The following is a 22,790-nucleotide window of genomic DNA, read 5'->3' on the forward strand; positions in this document are numbered from 1 at the left end:
TAAGATTTGTAATCGACAGTGTCACTTTCTATTCAAGAGAAGGTACTGTGAGGCAATTTGAGTTTGTGATTCCAATTCATCCCACATACATGATCCTAGTGAGGTATCTTTACTACAAGGTTCTGGGGCAACAGGCAAGGTGAGGCACACCCACTTTTGAGGAGTCCATTCAGTACAACCTCTAGTGTCCAATAGCTTCCCTCCCTCCCCAGCCCACTGGCTCGAAGTCCAGGGTAGCCAGAAGGATCCCATGTGTAATATGGGGAGTGAGCTAACCTTCAATACTTTTGCCTCCAGGGACTGTTGGTGTGCAATTGTGTCAACAATTTCTCCCATTAACAAGTCTGTTTTTACAATACTGGAAACTTATTGCATCCATTCATATTGATAAGTGTCAAACAATGATCTCTTCCTTTGTTTTAACAAATGCATCAAACCCTAAATATTTCCCAATATGACCCAGAACATTTCGTGTTCCAAAGTAGCTAGGGCAAGTATCTGCATTTCAGTGCATCCCATAGCTATGGCTGTGTAGTTTCCTATTTCTAAATTTTTTCTTATCTATAAGCCATGTGGTAGTATTAAGCCATTGCCAAAGATTCCATCAGGCTTTTAGGTTACCCAGACCAATTTGGACCAAGTCTACATTGGCATGTACTTGTTTTTGTATTAGGCTGTCCTGTAGCTGGGATGGAGAGCTTAATTTATTTTTAATTACCTGCAGGTCTGCAGTATTTTTGTTTAAACACACAACAGTGCTAGCAACAAGACAAGACAAAACATAGAACTCAAACCACAATTTCTATTGTGACAGTAGATTCATGGTATTGGGTTGCTCTTCAGCTGGCATCAGCTTTTCCTGATTTTCTGAAAGACAAAAGAACATGTTTCTACCCCTTTTTGGGGTGGCAGGTTATTGCTTAAAATATTTCTTTTACAATATCCTTGCTTATTGCAGGTAAAACAGAGGAATTACCCCCATATTTTCCTGTGTTTGTTCTATAGGCAGGCCAGGTTTCAATGGCGTCTATCTTTTAAGGGTTATGGGGAAATTATGCCACTGTTTAGTCATTAAATCCCTGAGGTGGGGTACCTCAGTTTTCCTTCTTATACAGCAGACCAAGTTTATAACGTTTTTCCTGCTGTGTTAAGCTTTAAGTTTATCTACAGGTAATAGCTGAGAAGCATCATTACCCATATGACCTTAAAGGATTTTTCCAAAAATCATACACCCTATACGTTGTTACAGGGGTACTTATTATCATTAAATGTATAAAGTTATCTTGTGATCCCATGCCTTTTATTTAGACAATTTGTTTGCTGACCAGGTGTGTCCTTTATTTGCAGCTCCTTTGTGCTGCTAGTTCTTTCCTTCCTTTATAATTTAGGTAATTTGCATTTTCACAGACGCTTCCTGCTTTTGGATTTAAAGCCATCAGCAGCTCAGAGACTCTATCTTAAAAGGGACACAATCAACTTTCACCAGAGTTTTGATAACTTTTTTAATTCTGCTTCCAAAACACACAGCAATCTGAAAAAGAAAACCCAACCTATTGTGGCTCCCTTTGGAGCCCTAATAGCATTTTAATTAAGTAGCATGGTATGTTTGCATTTCTTTTGCCCCTTCTACAATATACCCTGCACATGTTCTGGGGCAAATTCACATTCCTCCCATAGTTTAACTACTATAACATTATCCATATCCATTTTTACATAAGGTGTAACTGTTTCTTTTTTTTTGCTTACAGAGTTATCATGTTCCTTTATCAAAGTGACAGTCTGATTACTCAGAGCCATTTTAAGACTCAATGTTTCTAACATTGCTTCTTTTTGTTTTGTGCACCTCACCCCTGCTGTTGCTTCAGAGGGGCACTGTCTTTTTTAATTTCTTATTTATGTATTTTTACTACAGCTCTCATCTGGTATTTTGTTACAAAAACAAACAAACAAAAAGAATCCAGATTTTTTTTCCTATTCTCCTGATTTTGACTGCCCTGCTGCAACCACAACTTAAAAACATTTTCAATTTTGTAAAGCATTGAGTTACCTTTTAAGGGTTAAATGCCAAATCCCAAAGCCAAACAACACTAATTACCTGTGTCTAGCAAAAAGGTCTCAGTTTTGCAACTTTGAATTAAAGAGTCAAACGGATTTTTAAGGGCATTATTTCAAACAAAAACAAAACCAGTTGGTCCTTAGAACTTTATGTATTTACACACACAGATAGATACATACACATTTTCTTTTCCTTAACATCCCTTCCACACTGCTCTGTTTTTTACATCTTACATTCCCTTTATACATTTGAGGCAGTTAAGTTCCAATAGAATCCCCTTTTGTTCTTTTAGCAAATTTGACTAAATTGTCCAGTCAAATTATTTTAATCAGATAAAAGAAAAGGAGTACTTGTGGCACCTTAGAGACTAACCAATTTATTTGAGCATAAGCTTTCGTGAGCTACAGCTCACTTCATCGGATCACGAAAGCTCATGCTCAAATAAATTGGTTAGTCTCTAAGGTGCCACAAGTACTCCTTTTCTTTTTGCGAATACAGACTAACACGGCTGTTACTCTGAAACCTTTAATCAGATAGTTTATTTTTGCCTGGCTAATTTACAGACATTCCTTTGGAAAAGGGCCCATTTTTCCTTCAGAATGGCTGCAAAGAAACCAAGACTGCTCTTTCTCTAACATTTTTCCTTTTTAACATTTTCACAAAGTTTAGCTGCTTAATTCCCTCCAGCCTCTGCAAAGTTATCTTTTTCACTCTCTTTTCTCTTTGTAATTATGCCTGGGGGTGCCGTACATAGGACCTTCTCCCCCTTCACCCACTGTAATGGCTGCTACCTGTTTACTGGCAAAGCCCAATTTTTGTCTCAGACTCTTAATTAGTGATTCACAACGACTATGATTTGCAGGTGCTCTGCCCTGCTTCAAGGTTAATTTCTTTACCAGACCTTGGAGCACATGATACTCTCTTTCAATTTTCTCAGAGGCTTTAGCTTGGTCTGCCAGGAATCTTTCTCTCTTTTTGCATTCCTGGAGTGCCTCTTTCACTATTTTCAGCTGACTTTGGGTATTTGTAGCCAGCACCTTCCAATTGTCTGCTCCCTTTTCCGTTTGTGCCTTTTCCTCTTTACATGAAGACAAGCGGAGGTAAGAATCCTTACGTGCCTCCCACAACAATCAAATTGCTGCTGCATCTCTTTTGGCAGCACTAGAAGGTTTGTATATGAGGATATACTAAGCCAATCTATCCTCTAGCTCCGAAATAGTGCAGACATCAGCTAGGGCTTGTTTAGTCCAAGGACTGTGCCCAAATTTTTGAAGGATTTGTTTAAAAGGTGTAATTTTTTTTTAACAAAAGGTGAGGTTGGAGTTCCTTCTGAATCTATTCCTCCCTCTGGTACAGGGTTACCCTGTTTTCTTTTAAACATCTTCACATGGATATTTCAATCTCTTTGTCACTCCTGGTATTACTTAGCAAGTGAAGTGAGCTGTAGCTCATGAAAGCTCATGCTCAAATAAATTGGTTAGTCTCTAAGGTGCCACAAGTACTCCTTTTCTTTTTGCAAAGACAGACTAACACGGCTGTTACTCTGAAACCAGCCTAGATTCTGAAATCATAGCTTATCAAATTTCCTCGTCACACCTGGCACAGGTCAGCGAGTGACACAGCCTAGATTCTCTGAACCTGCTACTCCTTATTCCAGCGAGTAGCTTAGCCTGGCCCTTAGGCCTTCTTGCTGCCCCTGATACCTCAGTGAACAATAGGACTTAGGTTTAGTAATCGTAGCTTAATCTATACGCTTTCCCCTGCTACCCTCCCGGAGGCCTGCAGGTCTGGTCAACCTGATTTCCCCTGCTACCTTCCCGGAGGCCAGCAGGTCTGGTTAACCTGATTGATTTTAGTAATCTTAGTTTAATTTACACACTTTCCCCTGCTACCTTCATGGACCCAATAGAAATGCCTAGCTCAACAGAGCTGGCGGTGTGCACACCAATATTTACAATAACTGAGGTTTTTTACCAGTATTCCCCCTTTTGCAATTCTCCACCAAAATGTTATACCAATAAAATAAAAACCAGCAGGATCTTATTAAAGGGGAAAAGGCAAAATACCACATTTATTGTGAATACAGAAAGAATCATAGTAAGCAGTTAGTTATAGCTATAACATTCCATTCAATTTCATATTTATTCACACATTCATTCATACACACACACACACACAGGTTCTGCAAGGTTGTTATCATAGTTACCAGCCTTAGAGTTGCTCATGCCAAGCCACTGGCCAGGTGGCCTGGACATGAGGAGGGAGCAGGGCCTTGTCAGATGCACATCTGATGCTCCTGGAAGTTGGTTTGCAGAATCAGACCCCAAAGTTCTCACTTTCTAGAGTCTATTTTTATAGGAATTTCTTCCTGTGCCAGTCTATGAGAATTGCTTCATCATGCTGTTGCTGAATCAATCAGCAGATGGCACATTCGTGATGGCTCCGTGCTGCCAGATGTTATCTTGTTTTTCGGTTCTCCCATTCTTGAGGCTGTTGGGTGGATTCCAGTCCTGGGGGTCCTCTGGTTATTTCCACTTGACACTTTCTTTAGCTGATGGACACTGCATTCTTAGGCTGGCACCTCCCTGATCATTCAGTTATTATCCACACCAAGCATCCATCCACATACATCTTCTATCTCTATTTTAATCACAATTGTTAACAAAGTGAGATGAATACAACAAAAGGGCGGGGAGTTTCTGGGTGCTGTTTCTGTTGTTGCAGAGTATTGCTTTGAGTCTCTCTCTGTGTGAGTAGTTGTTGTTACAAAGAATTGCTTTGAGAACAGACTCTGTCTTAGGATGTACTAACACAATTAGCAGCTTGCAAGTTTCACACAGAGAGAGAGAGAGAAACAGTACCAAAAACCAAGAGACCTCTTAATTAGTAATACCCTGGAATTTAAACTATGGGGAATCAAACTCATTTGTGATTTTAATACAGAACTTCTTTAATATGATCCAATACAAGCAGGCCAGGTGGCTCCCACCAGCTTCCGATCCACTGGCTCTTGGAAGGAGGTGATGGTTTGCAAACTGGAGGGAACGGGGGGTGATCTCTAGTTTGAAAACCTCTGTGCTTCATGGAAGGCAGAAATATGGGGGGGCACATGACCCCTCATGCCCCCCCACATCACCTCTGTTCATTGTTACAAAGTTATTCATATCCGTTTATTTAAATAATGTTTTTCCTTTAGAGATGTGTTCTAAAATAGAAGATTGTGTTATACATTTAGATTTTCATGTGTCTTAGTGAATGATTATTTACTGGAAAAATTCTTGCATACTGTGTATCTGATCTGTAGCTTTTCTCTCAGGTACTTCTATTGCACATGGTATTTATTCATTGCTTTTTAGATCACATTGACAACAATTGGCTATGGAGACAAAACTCCTCTTACTTGGCTTGGAAGGCTGCTTTCTGCTGGGTTTGCTCTACTTGGAATTTCTTTCTTTGCACTACCTGCTGTGAGTATCTTTACAAAAATAAAAAAAAAGGCAACAGGAACCTCAATAACTCCTAAGGCTGATGTGAGAAGCTGCATGAAGCTTTCAGCATAAAGAGTCATTGTTTGAATATGTAAAGCTCCTTCACTAATGTTAAAACTTTTCTCAAGTGCCTTTTCATAGAGTAAGGAAATCTGATCATGCAGTTGGATCATCTACATAAAGCCCCTTTTTCTGTGGTGTTAGCCTGGAACACTGGGTTATTATGACTCCAATGTTTCTAAAACTGCACAGTTACTCACTTATGAGCTAGTAAGTCAGATATGGCCATCTATTACCTAACCACAGAGTTTAAGTTGTACATTATTCAGTTAAAAAAAAGTATAGGCCCGTATGGTCAGTTTTGAAGCAGAATTCTACATTGGTTTAATTTATTCACTTTCAAAACTGATGGGATGATATGGCCCAAACGAAAGTGTCATTGCAAAGACTTATCATTGTATTTGTATGGGGGTTTGGCCTGAACAAAAATGGAAAATATCTTTTTTCCAGGATTTACTCCTGTTGCATTTTGAAAGACAGAAATTCCTCTCTCTGCCTGTGAATCGTGCCTCATACCCTCGCAATATGTTTCTCTCAGGGCTTTGAAATGATGGAGCAGATATGTTCTTCCGGATTTATTGCAGTTGGAAAAATTAGGACATTGCTAGTGGATGGTCTACAATGACCATGTAAGATCTATCAATTGACTGCAGTAGAATGCATGAAATCAGGCAGAAGTTGTACACCATATTGCACACACAGGCTCCAAGCTGCTTTTTATCCATTGTGTCCAAGGATTCGAACTGGCTCGTTTTCCTCTTGTCTTGTTCTATTTCCCTTAACCCAAAATAAGAAAAAGAAAATAATAAACCATACGCTTGTACTTTGCTCACTCATATTTGACTCTGTCATAGAGGAGATCCAGCATTTAACATACAGCTTCCAGCTTAGACGCTGCCCCTCATTTTTCATAAAAACTTGAGTTTCAAGCCTCCTTTTTAAAGGCTCCCCAATCCCCCCCTTTTTCCCCCTTTTCTCCTTGCATGGCGACTCTCAGTTATTTAGGTGGGAAAATTTGAGCTGGGATGTCTTAATGTTTTCCCATTAACCCTACTGGCCCATCATTTGTCTTTTCCTGGGTTGTACCGTGCTTGGAGCTAGTCTCATCCAGTGGGGAGGCAGCCTCCCCCTGCCTGGCTGACTACTACCTTGTGATAGACTCATAGACTTTAAGGTCAGAAGGGACCATCATGATCATCTAGTCCAGCGGTTCTTAAACTGTGGGTTGGGACCACAAAGTGCTTTGTGATCCTGTTTTAATGGGGTCATCGGGGCTGGCATTAGATTTGCTAGGGCCCAGGGCTGAAGCCTGAGCCCCACCATCTGGGGCTGAAGCCGAAGTCTAAGGGGAAGAGCCCTGGGCAGCAGGGCTTAGGTTACAGGCCCCCACACCTGGGGCTGAAGTCCTTGAGCTTCTGCTTTGTCCGCCGCCACTGGCCCAGGTGGTAGGGCTTGGGCTTTGGCCCTCTGCCGAAGGTGGCGGGGCTTAGGCAGGCTCAGGCTTTGGTCCCTCCTCCTGGGGTCATGTAATAATTTTTGTTGTCAGAAGGGGGCCACGGTGCAATGAAGTTTGAGAACCCCTGATCTAGTCTGACCTCCTGCACGTTGCAGGCCACAGAACCTCACCCACCCACTTCTGTAATAGACCCCTAACCTCCGGCTCAGTTACTGAAGTCCTCAAATCATGATTTAAAGACTTCAGATTACAGAGAATTTTAGATAGAGCTGGATGTTGCAGCACAAATTATCAGCACAGTTTTATAGCTGCAGAAATACATAAATTCATAACCACAGTCTGTTTGCATATCTCACAATGACAATCAAGTTCAGAATATTACAAGTTTTCATAGAAGGCCTTACTTGACATTCTTTTATACACAATAACATTGCACAACCAGTTGATTCAATTACTTACTCTTGGGGTTCAGCCCCCTCTGTTCTCCCCTAAGGGTGTCTGGCCCCTGATCGTAATAGAAGTTCATTCTATTAAATGAAAAAATACAACTATTTTTATCCTATAAATGACTACTTGATAAGAAAGACACGACAGCTTATGAGATTTACAGACATTAAAGGGACTTTAATGGAAATGAGAGTAATCTAATGAGTATTGGAAGTGGTAGAAATATCATAACATTTAACGTGTGTATACAAATGGTGCATTTAATAAGCTTGAATCCAAAGGGCACATTACTTCCTCTTGTATTAAACCTGTCACTGTACATATGAAACATAAATATTTAAAAATTTATTTATTCACTAACATATAGATCATTTAAAAATTATTTTCATTGGAATTAGAATATTTTTATATTTAACCATATAGACTGACCAACATTAAAAAGTCAGCATTTACCAACAACATTGCAGCATCTGTGATTCCACAGTTATTTTCTTTGTTTAAATACGGTAACTCCTCACTTAACGTTGTAGTTATGTTCCTGAAAAATGCGATTATAAGCAAAATGATGTTAAGCGAATCCAATTTCCCCATAAGAATTAATGTAAATAAGGGTGGGGGGGGTTAGTTTCCAGGGACATTTTTTTTTGGTCAGACAAAAGACTATATTATATATAGAGAGAGAGAGTCTTTTGAGAGAGATGCGCATTTCCCCTTTAAGTACGCTGACCCCACTCTTAGGTATACTGCCTTGTTAAGTTAATCAGCAAGCTGAGACCGCAGCTGCTGCCAGGAAGCTCCCTCCATCCTGAGCCCTGTCATGTGTCCCCCCTGCTCTATGGAAGATGTGGTAAGCAGGGTGCAGGAGCTGGGGGAGAGGGGGACACCCTGACCTTAGCCTCCCTCTCTCCCCAACCCCTGCACAGCAAGCAGGAGGCTTAGGGAGCAGCTCCAAGGCAGAGGGCAGGAGCAGCACATGGCAGTGGCAGGAGGGACAGCTGAACTGCTGGCAATTGATAGCCTGCTGGGCGGCTGCCACACAGGGAACTTAGGGGAGCGGGGAGCTGATGCGGGGCTGCTGGTCCACCCTGTTTCCAAGCCCCCACCAGCTAGCTGCAACGGGCTGCTCTTCCTGCAAGCAGTGGACAAAGCAGGCAGCTGCCAAACAATGTTATAAGGGAGCATTGCACAACTTTAAACGAGCATGTTTCCTAATTGATCAGTGACGTAACAATGAAACAACGTTAACCGGGACAACTTTAAGTGAGGAGTTACTGTACAGTACAGAGCAATACTTCATTATCTCAGATATTACAGTGGAATACCTGTTGGCAAATGTTGACATCAATGGTACCCACTGTATTTGAATCAATGTGTTATATAATTATCCCTAGCAGAAAACATACTCCTAGAGATGACTAGGGAATAGAATATTTATATCTGAAGATGAGTATATGAAAAATGAATACAGCCTTAAAGTAAATATCAGAAAATGTATTCCACATGTCATATCCATGTAGCCATTCATTTTCTTCATGAGCAACATTTGTGTTTAGTCAGACTATGGAGAAATATATTAAGATGTGTGTATCTTTCATGAATTTTATTTTATTTTTCTTGCATAAGAGTCAAGTGGTATCTTTCCTCCTTATAATGCAAAATTGTTCAGCGGAATAACACCTCTTGCAGAAGCTTAGGAAGCAAGCATCTTTGCACTTTTGGCCTGTTCAGCAGAAGAATGAATAGTCTTACCCTGTAAAAAGCCAAAAGTGGTAAAGATTTAATTATAAACTTTCTTTCAAACCCGGTATTCCCAACCCCAAATGTTCAAAAATCATGAGTCAGGCTCTCCAAAAATCACAAGACTGGCTTTATAATCATGAGATTATGTAAAAATAATAGATTTTGTGTTCTTTTTATTTACCTTCTGCTTTTTGAGTCTTTAGGGTGCACTGGGCTCATATTTTGAAGCTTTTTCCACAGCCACGAGAACTAGAAACTTACTTTTTCATTAAGAATGAAGGCTGAAATCATCACATATCCACTTGATTCCAGGAGCTGGGGCTTTAAGGAAAACAATAATTATCATGAGACTCATGACAAAATCATGAGAGTTGGCAACACTGCAAACCCCATAGAATGAATACTACAGATTAATTAATTAAACTGAAAAACTTGCTGTATGCAAGCTATTTTTGAATTTTCTAAATTCAAAAGTTACAACACAGGGTTGTGACTATAAGTGAAGTATGTACATGATTGTTTGGCTGCCTACACAGATACCTTATTTGGAATATCAGTAGCACACCATAGCCTATAGCATCGAATGGTTTAGATGAGTAGCCATTCATAACACTGCAAATGTTATTTCTTATGTAGGGATTCTCATGTCTTACAGTGAATGGACATTGTCTATTGTGAAACTTTTGTACTGTAATAAATGTGGTTGTTTGAAATAATCAGACAAAACAATTCCAATTGTGAATAGTGGTGCTTTATTTTTTCTCATCCTCAAAATAACTTCAGAGCTGATGTATTTAAACTATTTTTCACAATTACCTTCCTAATGATAAAAACTTTTGTGTTATATTTTACTCTAGGGCATTCTTGGCTCAGGCTTTGCATTAAAAGTACAAGAACAGCACCGTCAGAAACATTTTGAGAAAAGAAGGAATCCAGCTGCCAGTTTAATTCAGGTAAATATAAAACCAGTGAGAGGATTAAAATAGATTTCTATGTGCTTGTTAAGTAAACCTGTATTACCTCCTGTATTATGCAAAGTTCTGCAGAAATATTGTTTAATTGCCACAAGTTGAACATTTTGTTAAAATGAACTGTGTTCAATAAACACCTTGCATTTGTATAATGTTATATTCAGCTTTACAATGCATGGTTCATGCATTGTTGAATTTCAGATTACTATCCATGCCAAAATGGCCAAGCAAAGATGCAAATTATGTGCAGTCCTGCTTGACATTTGATTATATAAATTACTTGGGAAAACAGATTTGATCACTAAAGGACAGGATTAAGAGATAGCACAGCACTCTGGCCCAGATTCAATTACTTTTCACTACTAGAGAGTTCACAGTGCTGAGATGAGTAATACATTCCTTTAAAATGTAGAGTTTCCTGTCCAGAGAATTGCTGTCAATATCACCCAATCTAGGAGCTGGAAATATGGAATTGAATAGTTCAGTGTCTTGAAATGATGAGCATCTTTTCACCTGTTGTCTTGAGGTGAAGGTGCAGATCAATGTTTTAAAAGAGATAAAAGTAAATATTTTTTTTTAGTATATTTGATCATTTAAACTGTAATTTTGTACAATTATTTTAACTTTCTGATCATAGTGGATTGAAATGCTTGCTGATGACTTTCATACCAGAGGTCTCTAGCTCTAAACATACAAAAAAAAGAAAGAATGAAATCGGTTTCCTACTGAACTTTATTGTATTTGATGTACTGGACTGAAATACAGATATCATCTTCATTTACTTGTTTTGGAAACCAACTCTTTTAAATGTGTACCATATATAGTCTTTTTTCATACTGGTGTGGCAAATGAAAACAAAGAACCTGAGCAGTTCATATAACATTGTTTCACTAAGCTCAAGACGATGACAAAGATATCTTTGGAATGTTCAGGCAGTTAATAAATTATTAATTGACAGCATAAATAAGTACTTTGTCATTCCTTTTGCACCTGCTGTAGGATGAGTGAGACTCTCCAAGATATATACATTCTGATTGCATTCTTTGATGAGATTACAAGTTTGGTTGATCAAGGTAACTGCATAGAAGTAATATACTTAAACTTTTGTAAGGCATCTGACTTAGTACTGATGTGTCAGGGCCAGGTCATGGACGGACAGCCTAGTGGCTAGAATCAGTGTCAGACATCAGGAATCGCAGTCGGGAGGGATCTAAGGTTAGGAGCTAGGGGTCAGCATCAGGATGGGAGGCTAAGTCAGGAACCAGGAGTCAGAAGGAGGGGACAAAGCCAAGTCAGAAACCAGATATCAGAGGTAGGATGTAAAGCCAAGATCAGGAACCAGGGATCAGAAGCAGAAGACACGCCTACCCAGAAACCTGGTATCAGAGCCAGGAGGAAAAGCCAAGGTCAGGAATCAGGGAGCAGAAGCAGGATGAGGAAGCAGGGTCTATAGCAGCAGTTGGCTCTACATAATTGCAGAGACAAACTTACTGAATCACCCCCAGCAGATGTTACTTAGTATGTCTGGACCAATTGGGAATGTCCTTCCAATCATACCCTCTGTGGGGGGGGATGTCCTGTGATGTGTGTGTGTCCATGAGGCTCATGACCTGCTGAGTGTTTTCACTACCAGAGCTGTTACATGGTGGCAAGGAAATGGTTGCTGCCCAGGGAATTTGCAAGCCTAGGTTCTAGACCTGCTGCTCTTAAAATCACGTCCCTGCCCAAGAGCAAATCTGTAGTATCACCTGCCCAGGCTTTTTGGGGATTGCCTTTGTGGAAAGCCTCTATAAGTTGGGAGCTTGTACATGGTGGGCTGGTTCCCAGGACTGCTCCTTGGGGCCATATGTCTCCCAGTTCACAAAGTACCCAGCTTGATCCTGGAATCCAGTATGGTCGGGACTAGGTGTTCTTCATGGTGCTGGACATGAATGGGTGGCAGAGGTGGTTGCGTTCGGCCCAGAAATGGGCCATTCTGTGAATGACTTCAAAAGAGAGATTGGAAAACAGGGTGTATTTTGAGTCACCTAGGCAGGCAGAGTTTAACGGTGGCAGAGTTAATTAGTTGGCGGATCTGAAATGGTCCAAGATATCAGTGATCTAGTTTATGGGGTGGTCTGGTGTGGAGATGTTTGGTTGTGAGCCAAACCTTCTGGCCTACCTTGAATTCCGGGCCATGCTGTCTCCAGTGATCCGCATTTTGCTTGTAAGCATCTGCCATGGGGTCCACTCACCGCCTTCTCCTACCGCTCTGGGGATTAGCTCCTTTCAGGTGCTGTGCCCTCCTCTGGCGGTCTGTCCACCTGTCTCTGCAATGCCAGGTGCTCCTTCATGACTTAGCCCTCCAGCCAAGTCACTATGCATGTTTCTCCCTTCCAGTGTATCACAGTCTTTAGAAGCAAACTGTCCCAGGCAGTCCACTCTCCATTGCCAGGTCTGTGCCTCTTCCGCAGTGGCTGGTAGGGGAACCTGGGCCTCCTAGTCATAACTTCAGATACACTAAGAGTTTGGTTAGGGAACGTTATGTCAATCAGGACCTCCAGGGGCTGCATGTCATATGGTGTGTGTGGGCTCATGAGTTGACTTTTGTTTTTCCCGGTGGGAGGTCCACCCCAGCTTTTCCCTCCACACTCGGCCTCTTCCCCCAAGGCCCCACCCCACTCTGCCTCTTCCCTTGCCCGCTCCACCCACTCCCCGAGTGCCTACTGTCCACTCCTCTCTGCCCCCACCCCAAGGCTCCTCCCCCGCGCACCACTCACTCCTCTCTGCCCCGAGACCCCGCCTGCCCACCGCTGACTTCTGTCCACCCCCAAGACCCTCCTACCTGCCACTTGCTCCTCTCTGCCCCTTCCCCTGAGCGCTTCCCACCCACTCCTCTGCCCCCTCCCCTGAGGCCCCCCCACCCACCGCTCACTCCTTTCTGCCCCCTCCTGCCTGAAGGGTGAGTGATGGGGGAGGGGACAGAGAAGAGTGAGTGGTGCAGACCTTGGGGCAAGAGGCAGAGTGGGGGCTGGAAGAGGCACAGCACAGGTGGGGCACAGTCCATGGGTGCTGAGCACCCCCTATTTTTTTTATCCGTGGGTGGTTGAGCCTCAGAGCACACACAAAGTCGGTGCCTATGTGTGTGGGTGCCTCTGACTCATGACCTGCCAAGTATTTCTGCTGCTAGCTGGTGGCATAGGGACAGTTGCTGTCCTGGGAGCCTGCAGGCTCAGGTTCTGGACCTGCTGCTCCTAACACAATGATATTCTAATTAAAGGATTAGCACTGTACAGTATCAATAAGGCACCCGTTAAATGGATTAAGAACTGGCTAACTGACGGATCTCAAAAAGTAGTTGTCAGTGGAGAATGCGGATATTTCTAGAGCCGTTCCACAGGGATCAGCACTAGGCCTGACACTATTCAACATTTTCATCAATGATCTGGACGTAAATATAAAATTACAGCAGATAAGATTAGTGGATGACACAAAGGTTGGCAGAGTGGTAAATATTGATGAGGAAGAGGAAGTCATATAGCATAGTTTGGTAAAATAGGCCCATTCAAACTAAATGTGTTTTAATGCAGCCAAATGCAAATATTCATCTATGAAGAATAAATGCAGGCCATACCTGTAGAATGGGGACTGTATCCCGGAAAGCAGTGACTCTGAAAAGGACTTAGTGAACAAGTAACCCAGTGTGATGCTATAGTAAAAAGGGATAATGTGGTCCTTGGATATTACCTCTGTATACAGTAATGGTGAGAATGGTACTGGAATAATGCATCCAGTTCTGGTGTCCACATTTTAACAAGGATACTGATAAATTGCAGAGCATGAGGAAAAGAGTCATAAAAATTATTCAAGCACTGGAGATAATGCTTTACAGTACGAGACTCAGTCTCGTTTAGTTTATCAAAAAGAAGACTGACAAGTGACTTGATTGCAGCATATAAGTCAGGGGTGCCAGAATAGGGCAGGTTTCCGGGGGTCATGGTCCTCCCACTTCTTATGGCCGTGACTTCCGCATCCTCCTTGAGAGAATCGCAGACTTAATAATAAGGTATTCAAAAGCTCTGTTTATTTTTTCACACATTCAGTAGCAATAAAAAATGCACATCTGCAACTGAATAACTGCAAAACCTGTTGTTAGTTTCAAGAGCCCTGATTTTTCAAGTGTGATGGCATTGGAATTAGCATTCAGATCCTCCACTGTCATGCCCCGATGTAGCAATTTACACATATGCAAAGCAGGTGTGAAATGCTACCAAGGGAGAATGGTAGCATGTTACACCTATTTTGCATTCTCTTCACACAGATGTAAATCACTAGCTGGGATGTAGAATAGTGGAGAATCAGGCTTAATATTTCTATTCTTTCACTCCAGTTGGTACTAAATATGTCCAGGCAAAGGGCATTGAAAGGACTATATAGACATAGATTCTAAGCTGGTGTAAATTGGTGTCTCTCCATTGATGTCAGTGAAGACCTGGTCCATATTAGTATGGCATGACAGTACATATTGGAAATGATGGAACAATGTCCAGGAAACCTTTTAACCTAACTGGCTAGATCCTCAGCTTGTGTTAGTTGGTGAAGCCAATATAGCTACAATTTAACTACAACACCTTATACCAGATGAAGATCTGGCTCACCATTTTTGTCCAATTATAAATCTAAAAGTTGAAAATACTTTTGATACTGTATATTTGCTTTCCACCAACCAAATTATTTGTTTCGTAGCTTTATATCGTCAAAAATGCCTGAGCCAAGGAGAATATTCTACCTTTCCTCTAATTTTTTTGTGGTTGGTTTTCATTATCATTTGCAAACTATATTATGACTAGAGCTGGGTGAATATTTTTCAGTGAAAAATCAAACCAAACTATTTGCACATTTGGATTGAATTGGGCAAATAGTTTCAGCGGAATGAAAAATGAAAAAAATTGGAAAAAGTCTCAATGGTTCATTTTGATATTTTCAAAACAAAACATTTTGACTTTTAATTTTGAAACAAGGTTTCATTTCTGTATTTAACTAGGTTTGTTTAAAAACATTTTAAAGGTTAAAAAACACCCAAAACAAAACATTCCCTTCGCCCCCCACCCCAAAAAAAAAAATCAGGTTGAATGATTCTGGGGGGGGTTGTTTTGGTGAGAAAAACTGAAAAAACTACATGAATTTTTGAACCTGAAACAATTTTTTCCTCATTTTTCAATTTGGTCCCAAACCAAAAAAAAAAAAAAGTATTTGGTGAGCTCTAATTCTTACACCCTTCTTACTTCAGTCTGCAACTTTGTGAAAGTTTCTCCTGTGGGATTTTTACAAATAAATCACTGCACTGCTTACTATGCACTTCTGTTTACTGGCTGTATTGTGATATTTACCCAGAGATTATTAGCCATATTTCACCATGTCCTGATTAGCAATTTTTGCTAGATTTTGTTGGTATTAATGTTTATTTAGACAGCCTAACAGGTAATGTTCTTGGTTTGAACAAAGTCCAGACTTTCCATAATCAATATGGTGGCATTTTCATTTCATATATTGTTGGTTCCTTTGTGCTTTTCTATTGTTTCCTCATACCAGGCTGCTTGGCGGTTTTATTCCACTGATTCCAGCCGAACAAACCTGACAGCCACCTGGCGATATTATGAAAGTATTCTTCCACCCCTCAGGCATGTATCAGTGCTATGAATGATAAAAAAAAGCCATGACTTGTATTGGTTTACTAATCTGCTTTTCAATTTTTGTTTCATCCCCTGCTCCCTCTTGCCTTGTTTTTCTTTTTATCATATATCCTGCACGTAGTGTGTATGGCGTAGTTATGCGGCTGATGAGAAATCGGTTTCCATTGCTACCTGGAAGCCTCATTTGAAGGCCTTGCATACCTGCAGCCCTACAAAGTAGGTACAAATATGGCAGCTGGTGCTGTTCTTGATGTCTGTTCAAGCTTATAGAAAATTAGTATTTCTGTTTGGTTTGTCTCTCTCTCTCTCTCTCTCACTAATTCCTTTCATTAAGGTCTCAACTAACAAATCTGGCCAGTATTATAGAGACTCCAGACACAGTGAGGATAAATAGAATCCATTTCCATTTATCTATGAAATATTATTACACTAAAGTATTCAAAGCATTTTCTCACAAACCCTCAGCTGTGAAGGTTAATATTTTACTCGTATCCATGCACCGTACCAGCTATGTTTTAACTGTAAGCAATACACACATTGATAATCAGAGCCTCCATTTCCAAGTCACACTAATTCATCCTATTTACTGTAGTAAAGACGTGTTACTATTTATAGGGCTCATACCTATTGGTTTCCACACAACATGCTTTCTTCATAACTCAGCGAATGGTGCTTACTGATTGACTGAAGAACTAATAGCTACCCTTGATCTTGGAATTTGGGATTATGTACCAGCTCCTCAACTGGTGTAAATCAGGTTAGCTCCACTTAAGTCAATGGAGCTGTGCCACACCAGCTGTGGATCAGGCCCATAGAATTTTTGAGACCAGAATCAGATGTATTTGGAAGCTCATGTAATCATTTATCCACTACAAGCATTTCCTGTTTCTCTAATTACATTGCTTTATACATAAACTACATTTCTCTGAGTAGAAATTTAAATTTCTCTTTGTTATCCTTATTAATCTTTTTAAATCAGCATGTTTACTTTTCCAGTGGCAAATCCTCTGTAGGGGAGCATAGGCAATATAATTAATGCAGTGACTGCTCTTTATTCTCATGGGCAGTATTATTCTACATTGCACTAGGAGGCTTTAGAAACATCTGTGCTTCCAAAGTGGCAAAGAACTTTATGACATTCCACCTCTTGGGAATGTAGCCTTTAGTTATAACTTCAGATACACTAAGAGTTTAGTTAGGGGATATTATGTCTTCGGATATACACACATGTAATCAATAGAATAAAACCATGTATTGTACCTCTAATGTAAGAATTTGGCCAATAGAGAGTACACTGATGTCATAACCTGGATGAAAATTCTCAGTGCTTTGGCAGAAATTCACCCTTTAAGAGGAATGGTCCAAGATTGTTCCGTAGCTCTGAAAAAATTTAACACAAGGCAGTATGTCACTGCCCCAAATGTGGGGCATATACTTTGGAATGGAGAGTACTAAGTACAGCTTTGAAAGGTACACAGTGATAGCCTTGCATGAAAGGTGTAATAGAAGTCCTAAGTATTATTATTGTTGTTGTTGTTATGGCCAGTGCAAGAGACCAGCTGTTCATCTCAAACGTGTGATGAACACCCACGCAACCGTAAAGAGGAGATTATGTGCCAGATAAATTTAGCCAAAAAGGGTTGGCTGACTACAGAAAGCTGATCTGTGAATTTCAAAGAGTTTAGAAGAACTGAGCCATAAGTGATCTATTACCACAAGTATTCATCCTGAATACTTCAAACTAAAAGTAGCTTTCAGATTAAAAGTTATCAAAGAGTTCACAAATATTGATTTTAATAATTTTGTTTGAGACAAATAGATATCCAGGTATAGGGCAACTTTTGCATACATGAATTAATATGAAGCTATATAAATAAGCTATATCCTATCTGAAATAGTCTAGAATACAATTATAGCCCAAGAAAAATAAAGCCTAATAATCATTATTTTAAAGAAATCCATTGCTGTGCTATCACAGTCCTAATTAAATCAAACATGTTTCATTACTGCAGATAACTTTATCAAATAAAAAGTCTACAGCTTTCTGTTATATATGTGTCACCAATGCATTTTGCCTAAGTAAGTGCTTTGCCAACTCAGTCTGCAGTGGTATGTATTCAGCAAGTTATGCATGTATTAAGGTGACTGAGAAGTTTATTTTTCAGAAATATTGTAGTTCTGAATGTTGCTTGAATGTTTTGTGCTTGCACTATAACCTGTGTATTTCACATTAATTTAATTAACACATCCATTTACAATTTAGCATTTATCTAACACCATCTATGACTGAGTATTAATAATTACTATCTGCATAACAAAGTTGTTTTTTCTCCCCATACCCTGACACCTGAAGGAAAGAACAAGGGGAAACATCTAACAGGTTTGTCGTTTCTCTATTTGTTATATATTTTTAAATCTCCAAATTTTATAACGGGGTTTTGAATGTCTTTTGTATAGTAGGTTCAAAATAGATTGGCTAACACGGAGTTGTAATAGTTGGAAAATCATTTCTGTAAACTTTTATTACTATTGTCTGAAATCTCATTTTTATTTGTCCTACATTAGCAGCTTAATTTAGCAGAAATTTGCCTTTTTGTCTCCGGGTCCCACGGGAAAATCTAGGGGACTACTAATCTTCATAGCCACAGAGCACACCCTTATTCTGAGGGAAGATCCCAGCTCTAGTTACTGCAGAATAATGACTTAAGCATTCTCTCCAGTTCAGAGTCTGTGCGCCAGATTCTGCCATAAGATAGATGGGCACAACTCCCATTGATTTTGGTGGAGGTTGTAGCTGCGTCTTTGAATCTGGCCTTCTAATTTCAGAGAATCCATCGTCTTTCTAACACCAAGGAGGGATCTTCCCTGGCTTAGTTGTATGTCAGTCAGAAGACACAACCTGTAAATACTGCTCTTCCCCTTACTGACAGCTCAGATCCAGAGAGCAGAGTCAGAAAAGGGCCAGGTGGCTGGAAGAGTAACTACACCAGTGGTTCTCAACCTGTGGCCCAATCAGCACAGAGTTGTGGCCCATGTGACATCCTCAGGGCCATAGAGGTAGTATTGACTGTGGCCCACATAACACATTGCAGGCCACATATGTGGCTCACAATGGTAAATAGGTTGAGAACCACTGAACTACACCATCCCAAAAACTAGTGTTCAGGAGTCAATTCTCCAGTACAAAAGTGATCAAGGAAGGAATGGTGGAGCTTATCTCACCACCTGCATGACACCCAAAAACATTTTTTAAAAGAAATAAAATATAGTCCAGAGCCAAACCAGCCCACAAGTGCAGCTGCATATGGGACATATTACAGTCCTGTAACACTTACAGGCTGTGGAGCCACATTTGCGGAGTTTGGACATCCCAACAGTCTAAAACATGAAAGTTAGGTGAACTTGTTTACATCTCCCTAGCGGGCCTGCAACTTGCCACTTGTCCTTCTCGCTTTTGAAGCTACGGTATTCTTATTCTTCTCTTGATGTGCATGTAACTCCTATTAACGTTACACACATACCTCTTGAGGTTCCTAGATCCATTCTAAGATATCCATTACATCCACTTTATTTAGTCTGTCTTTCACATATAACCAGTTTGATATTGTTGTCAAACTTGTGTCTTTTCATATATAAATATATTCCCTCATTGAGCCCGCTACCAATTTACTCATTTTACACTGAACAGTATAACACGTGATCAAAACTTTCAAATACTATTCATACTTCCTTTTTCTTTTAACAACAGTGCTCAAAAACTGATTTCAGATTTTATAAAAAGCTGTTTGTAGATGTGATTGGTCATTGCTTTGAGCAGGGGGTTGGACTAGATGACCTCCTGAGGTCCCTTCCAACCCTGATATTCTATGATTCTATGATTACTTATCCCCTTACATTATTTTCTCAAAAAGAATGATTTAGACAAAAGAGAAGGGAATAATTCCCACCTTGACAGGTGAGCCTTTATACACACAGTTCCCTTTACCATAAATAGAAATTACTCATATAAATCCCTGAACATCAAGATGATAGTATATCCTATGATTAAGATAATGGTTCATATTTTAAAGTAGTCTAGGGGATTTAACCATATATCTTCAATGACTTTTCATTGAATTAATACTAATGAAAGGTGTGTGGCCATATCCCCTTTGAAAATCTCAACCAATCTTTTCTGTTGTTGCTGTATATTGAGTAGGAATCAAAATGCACTTTTTTGCATGGCATTAAAACACTTTACAACAGCTTATACACAATAGCATGTTAAAATTGAATTTTACCAAGGAAAAAGAAATACAATTGAAAAGTTTTAAAGATTATCAATCATTTTTAATTTTTAACTGATATCTTTGACTTCAGTGTAAACCTGCTGACCATTCATTGCCTTTTTAAGTGAAGTTAAGTATTGTGTTGTTGTCAGTGGCTGTTAATAGTTCCTACAGTGTTGTATGGCTGTATGTTTACATCAGTTAAAAAATATGTAATGAATGTAGTCTTTTGCATTAAATATGTAAATGCAATGTTCTGCAATGCACTTTCTAGAATTAACTATCTTCTAGTCTTTAACTTCTTTTTACTGTGATGCTTAGTGACTTGCATGTGATGCTATGTGAACTAAATAAAAGGTGTCTTTATATTAAAATGTGTTTGTATTCGCAGTGCATTGAATTGCTTTGTGAACATGGTTTTTCTTCTTAATTCTGTTTTAATAAAACAAAAAAGAAATGTTTTTCCATTTATCTGGAAATTATTTTAATTTCTTGCCTATAAAAATGAATTTTGGACATATTATAACATTTTTTATTCATTAACTCCTATTTGGACCTAGAACCTTTCAGAGTGTGGCTAAGTTGTCACTCTGTGTTTGGAGGATAGAACTGAGCCTTTGAGCTATACATGAACATTAATTTTGCTAACAAAATGCACAACAGTTTATATTTAGTATTTCTAAATATTATATAGAGGTGCTGTTTTGTTTTTTCTCTTTTATAAAATTAGACTGTATTTTTCTAGTATTTTCTTTGGTGTAAAATAGATTATTCTGTAAATCATTGTTCGAATTCTGCAAGCCATTTTAAATCTGAATTCCTATACACTGCATTCATATATATATTTAACAATTTATTCATCATGAGTGAAATTCACCCCCGTTCAGAGGACCAGCACAAGGTCGGTGCAGAACATTTCACTTAAGCCCTATCTATATTCAGACCTTCCAGGAGCCTCAAGTTGTGCATAAGCCTTGGGATGATTCTCTCTGCAGGAAAGTAAATTTCACCCAAATAATGTAGTTTTTTTATTATCCTTTTAAATAGAAGTACTAAATTGTGGGCCTGATCATCCATCCATTACTCTAGCAACACTCTCTATTACAGGCCATGGGAGTTTTGCCTGCATAGGAGTTCGAGAAAAGACCTATTATTCTACTCATTTTGATTGGTTCTTTCAAATGTATTATATTTTGGAATCTCCATATACAATATTGTATTTGTTTCTCATAGCAGATTTAAAATTAAATGATTACCTTGTTTATTATCTTTGCCTCCACCATTGTGAAAAAAGAATTGTCAGTAATCTGGAACCGGTCTTGGCTTATATGGAAAACCTAACTCCTTTCCTAGTAGTGGAATGCTTAGTAATACAATCCTCTATTTCCCCTCACTCCTAGTAAGCTTTGTAGTAATAAACAGAAGCTCTTCAGGATGTACAGCTCTCGGAAACATAGGTATCCAGCATCCTATCTATTCACATGATATTTGAGAATGCCACTAACATCAGGTGCATGATCAGTTTACTTCCCCTTCTTAGTGCTTTACAATTTCTTACTTCTCCTAGGGTCCTTTCTTGATTTTTTTAAGTGCTTGTAATTTTCCCTGTTGCTTGTTGCCTGCAGTGCTGTATTAATATAATGGCAATAAAGTGTTGTATATTATAGTATACTGTGTCAGCACCTCAAAATTCATGCAACTGGCAACTGCAGAGTGCAGCACGCATTGGCTTTTCTAAGCGTGGGTACCCTCTTCCGCCTGAGACTTGAACTTTTGGAATGTTTGATCCTATAAAGAGCTAAAACAGTTCTTGGCTATTTGGATAACTACATTTTCCTAAATCCAAGAGGATTATTGCAACAGCGGAGGCTGTGTTCCCATGTCAAATAAATGTTAATTAGTGGGAAATACTAAGGTATCTCATGCTAGGTTATTTCAATAACTTAAGTTTACGGTTGCTACTGAGAAGTATTCCCTTGGAGACAGTGCCTGAATCAGTGCATTATCTACAGTGTAGAGGACTGCATGCTAAAACAATGGTTTGCTTCAACTGGACTCTGTTGACCTTTCTATCTCTTGCCAAACATGGTAATTTCTAGCTTATGAATCTTAGGGGAGAATCCTCTACTCTATGCCAAAAACTTGCTACATCAATTTTTTTAAAGTTATTTTTAGTGATTTCAAAAAGTCATTATAATCCCAGACTGAAATTATAAAGTGAGCAAAAATATAGTTTCTATTTGTCCAGAGACTAATTTGAAATAAATGCACTATTTTTAACACCATTCACAAAAAGCTTCAAATGTATTCTTTTAAAATTCCATTACTACATTGAAATCTAAACTAAAATTACTTCCTTGTAATTCTTGCCTACGCTCATAGAAGGTGCGAGGTATAACATCACCATTCTTGGGTTCACACTTCTAGCATGAGGCTGGTGGAGAAGTTTTACATCTTAAACTTCTAGGACTGGATTATCAAATACATGTGTGTGACTCAGTGTGATTTCAATAGGTGTCATGTGCACCCAGTTGGAGTAATCGGGCTCCTAAAGTAATTTGGTCCACTAGAGAATATTGCTCACTACCCCTCCAGTGAAGCCACAGTGACCCCTAGTGTGTCCCCCCCAGCA

The 22,790-nt window shown here is 39.5% G+C and overlaps 1 protein-coding gene across 1 annotated transcript in view; it reads left to right on the plus strand.

Moving 5' to 3' along the window:
- Positions 1-22,790, plus strand: part of KCNQ5 (potassium voltage-gated channel subfamily Q member 5) — a 531,067-nt gene that overhangs the window by 473,259 nt on the left and 35,018 nt on the right. The window contains exons 6-9 of the mRNA XM_073336454.1: positions 5,413-5,523; positions 10,105-10,200; positions 16,012-16,106; positions 18,244-18,270. Of these exons, the coding sequence (XP_073192555.1) occupies positions 5,413-5,523; positions 10,105-10,200; positions 16,012-16,106; positions 18,244-18,270 (329 nt within the window). The remainder of the gene's footprint in view (positions 1-5,412; positions 5,524-10,104; positions 10,201-16,011; positions 16,107-18,243; positions 18,271-22,790) is intronic.

Source organism: Lepidochelys kempii, chromosome 3 (assembly GCF_965140265.1).
Source record: "Lepidochelys kempii isolate rLepKem1 chromosome 3, rLepKem1.hap2, whole genome shotgun sequence".
Taxonomy (NCBI): domain Eukaryota; kingdom Metazoa; phylum Chordata; order Testudines; family Cheloniidae; genus Lepidochelys; species Lepidochelys kempii.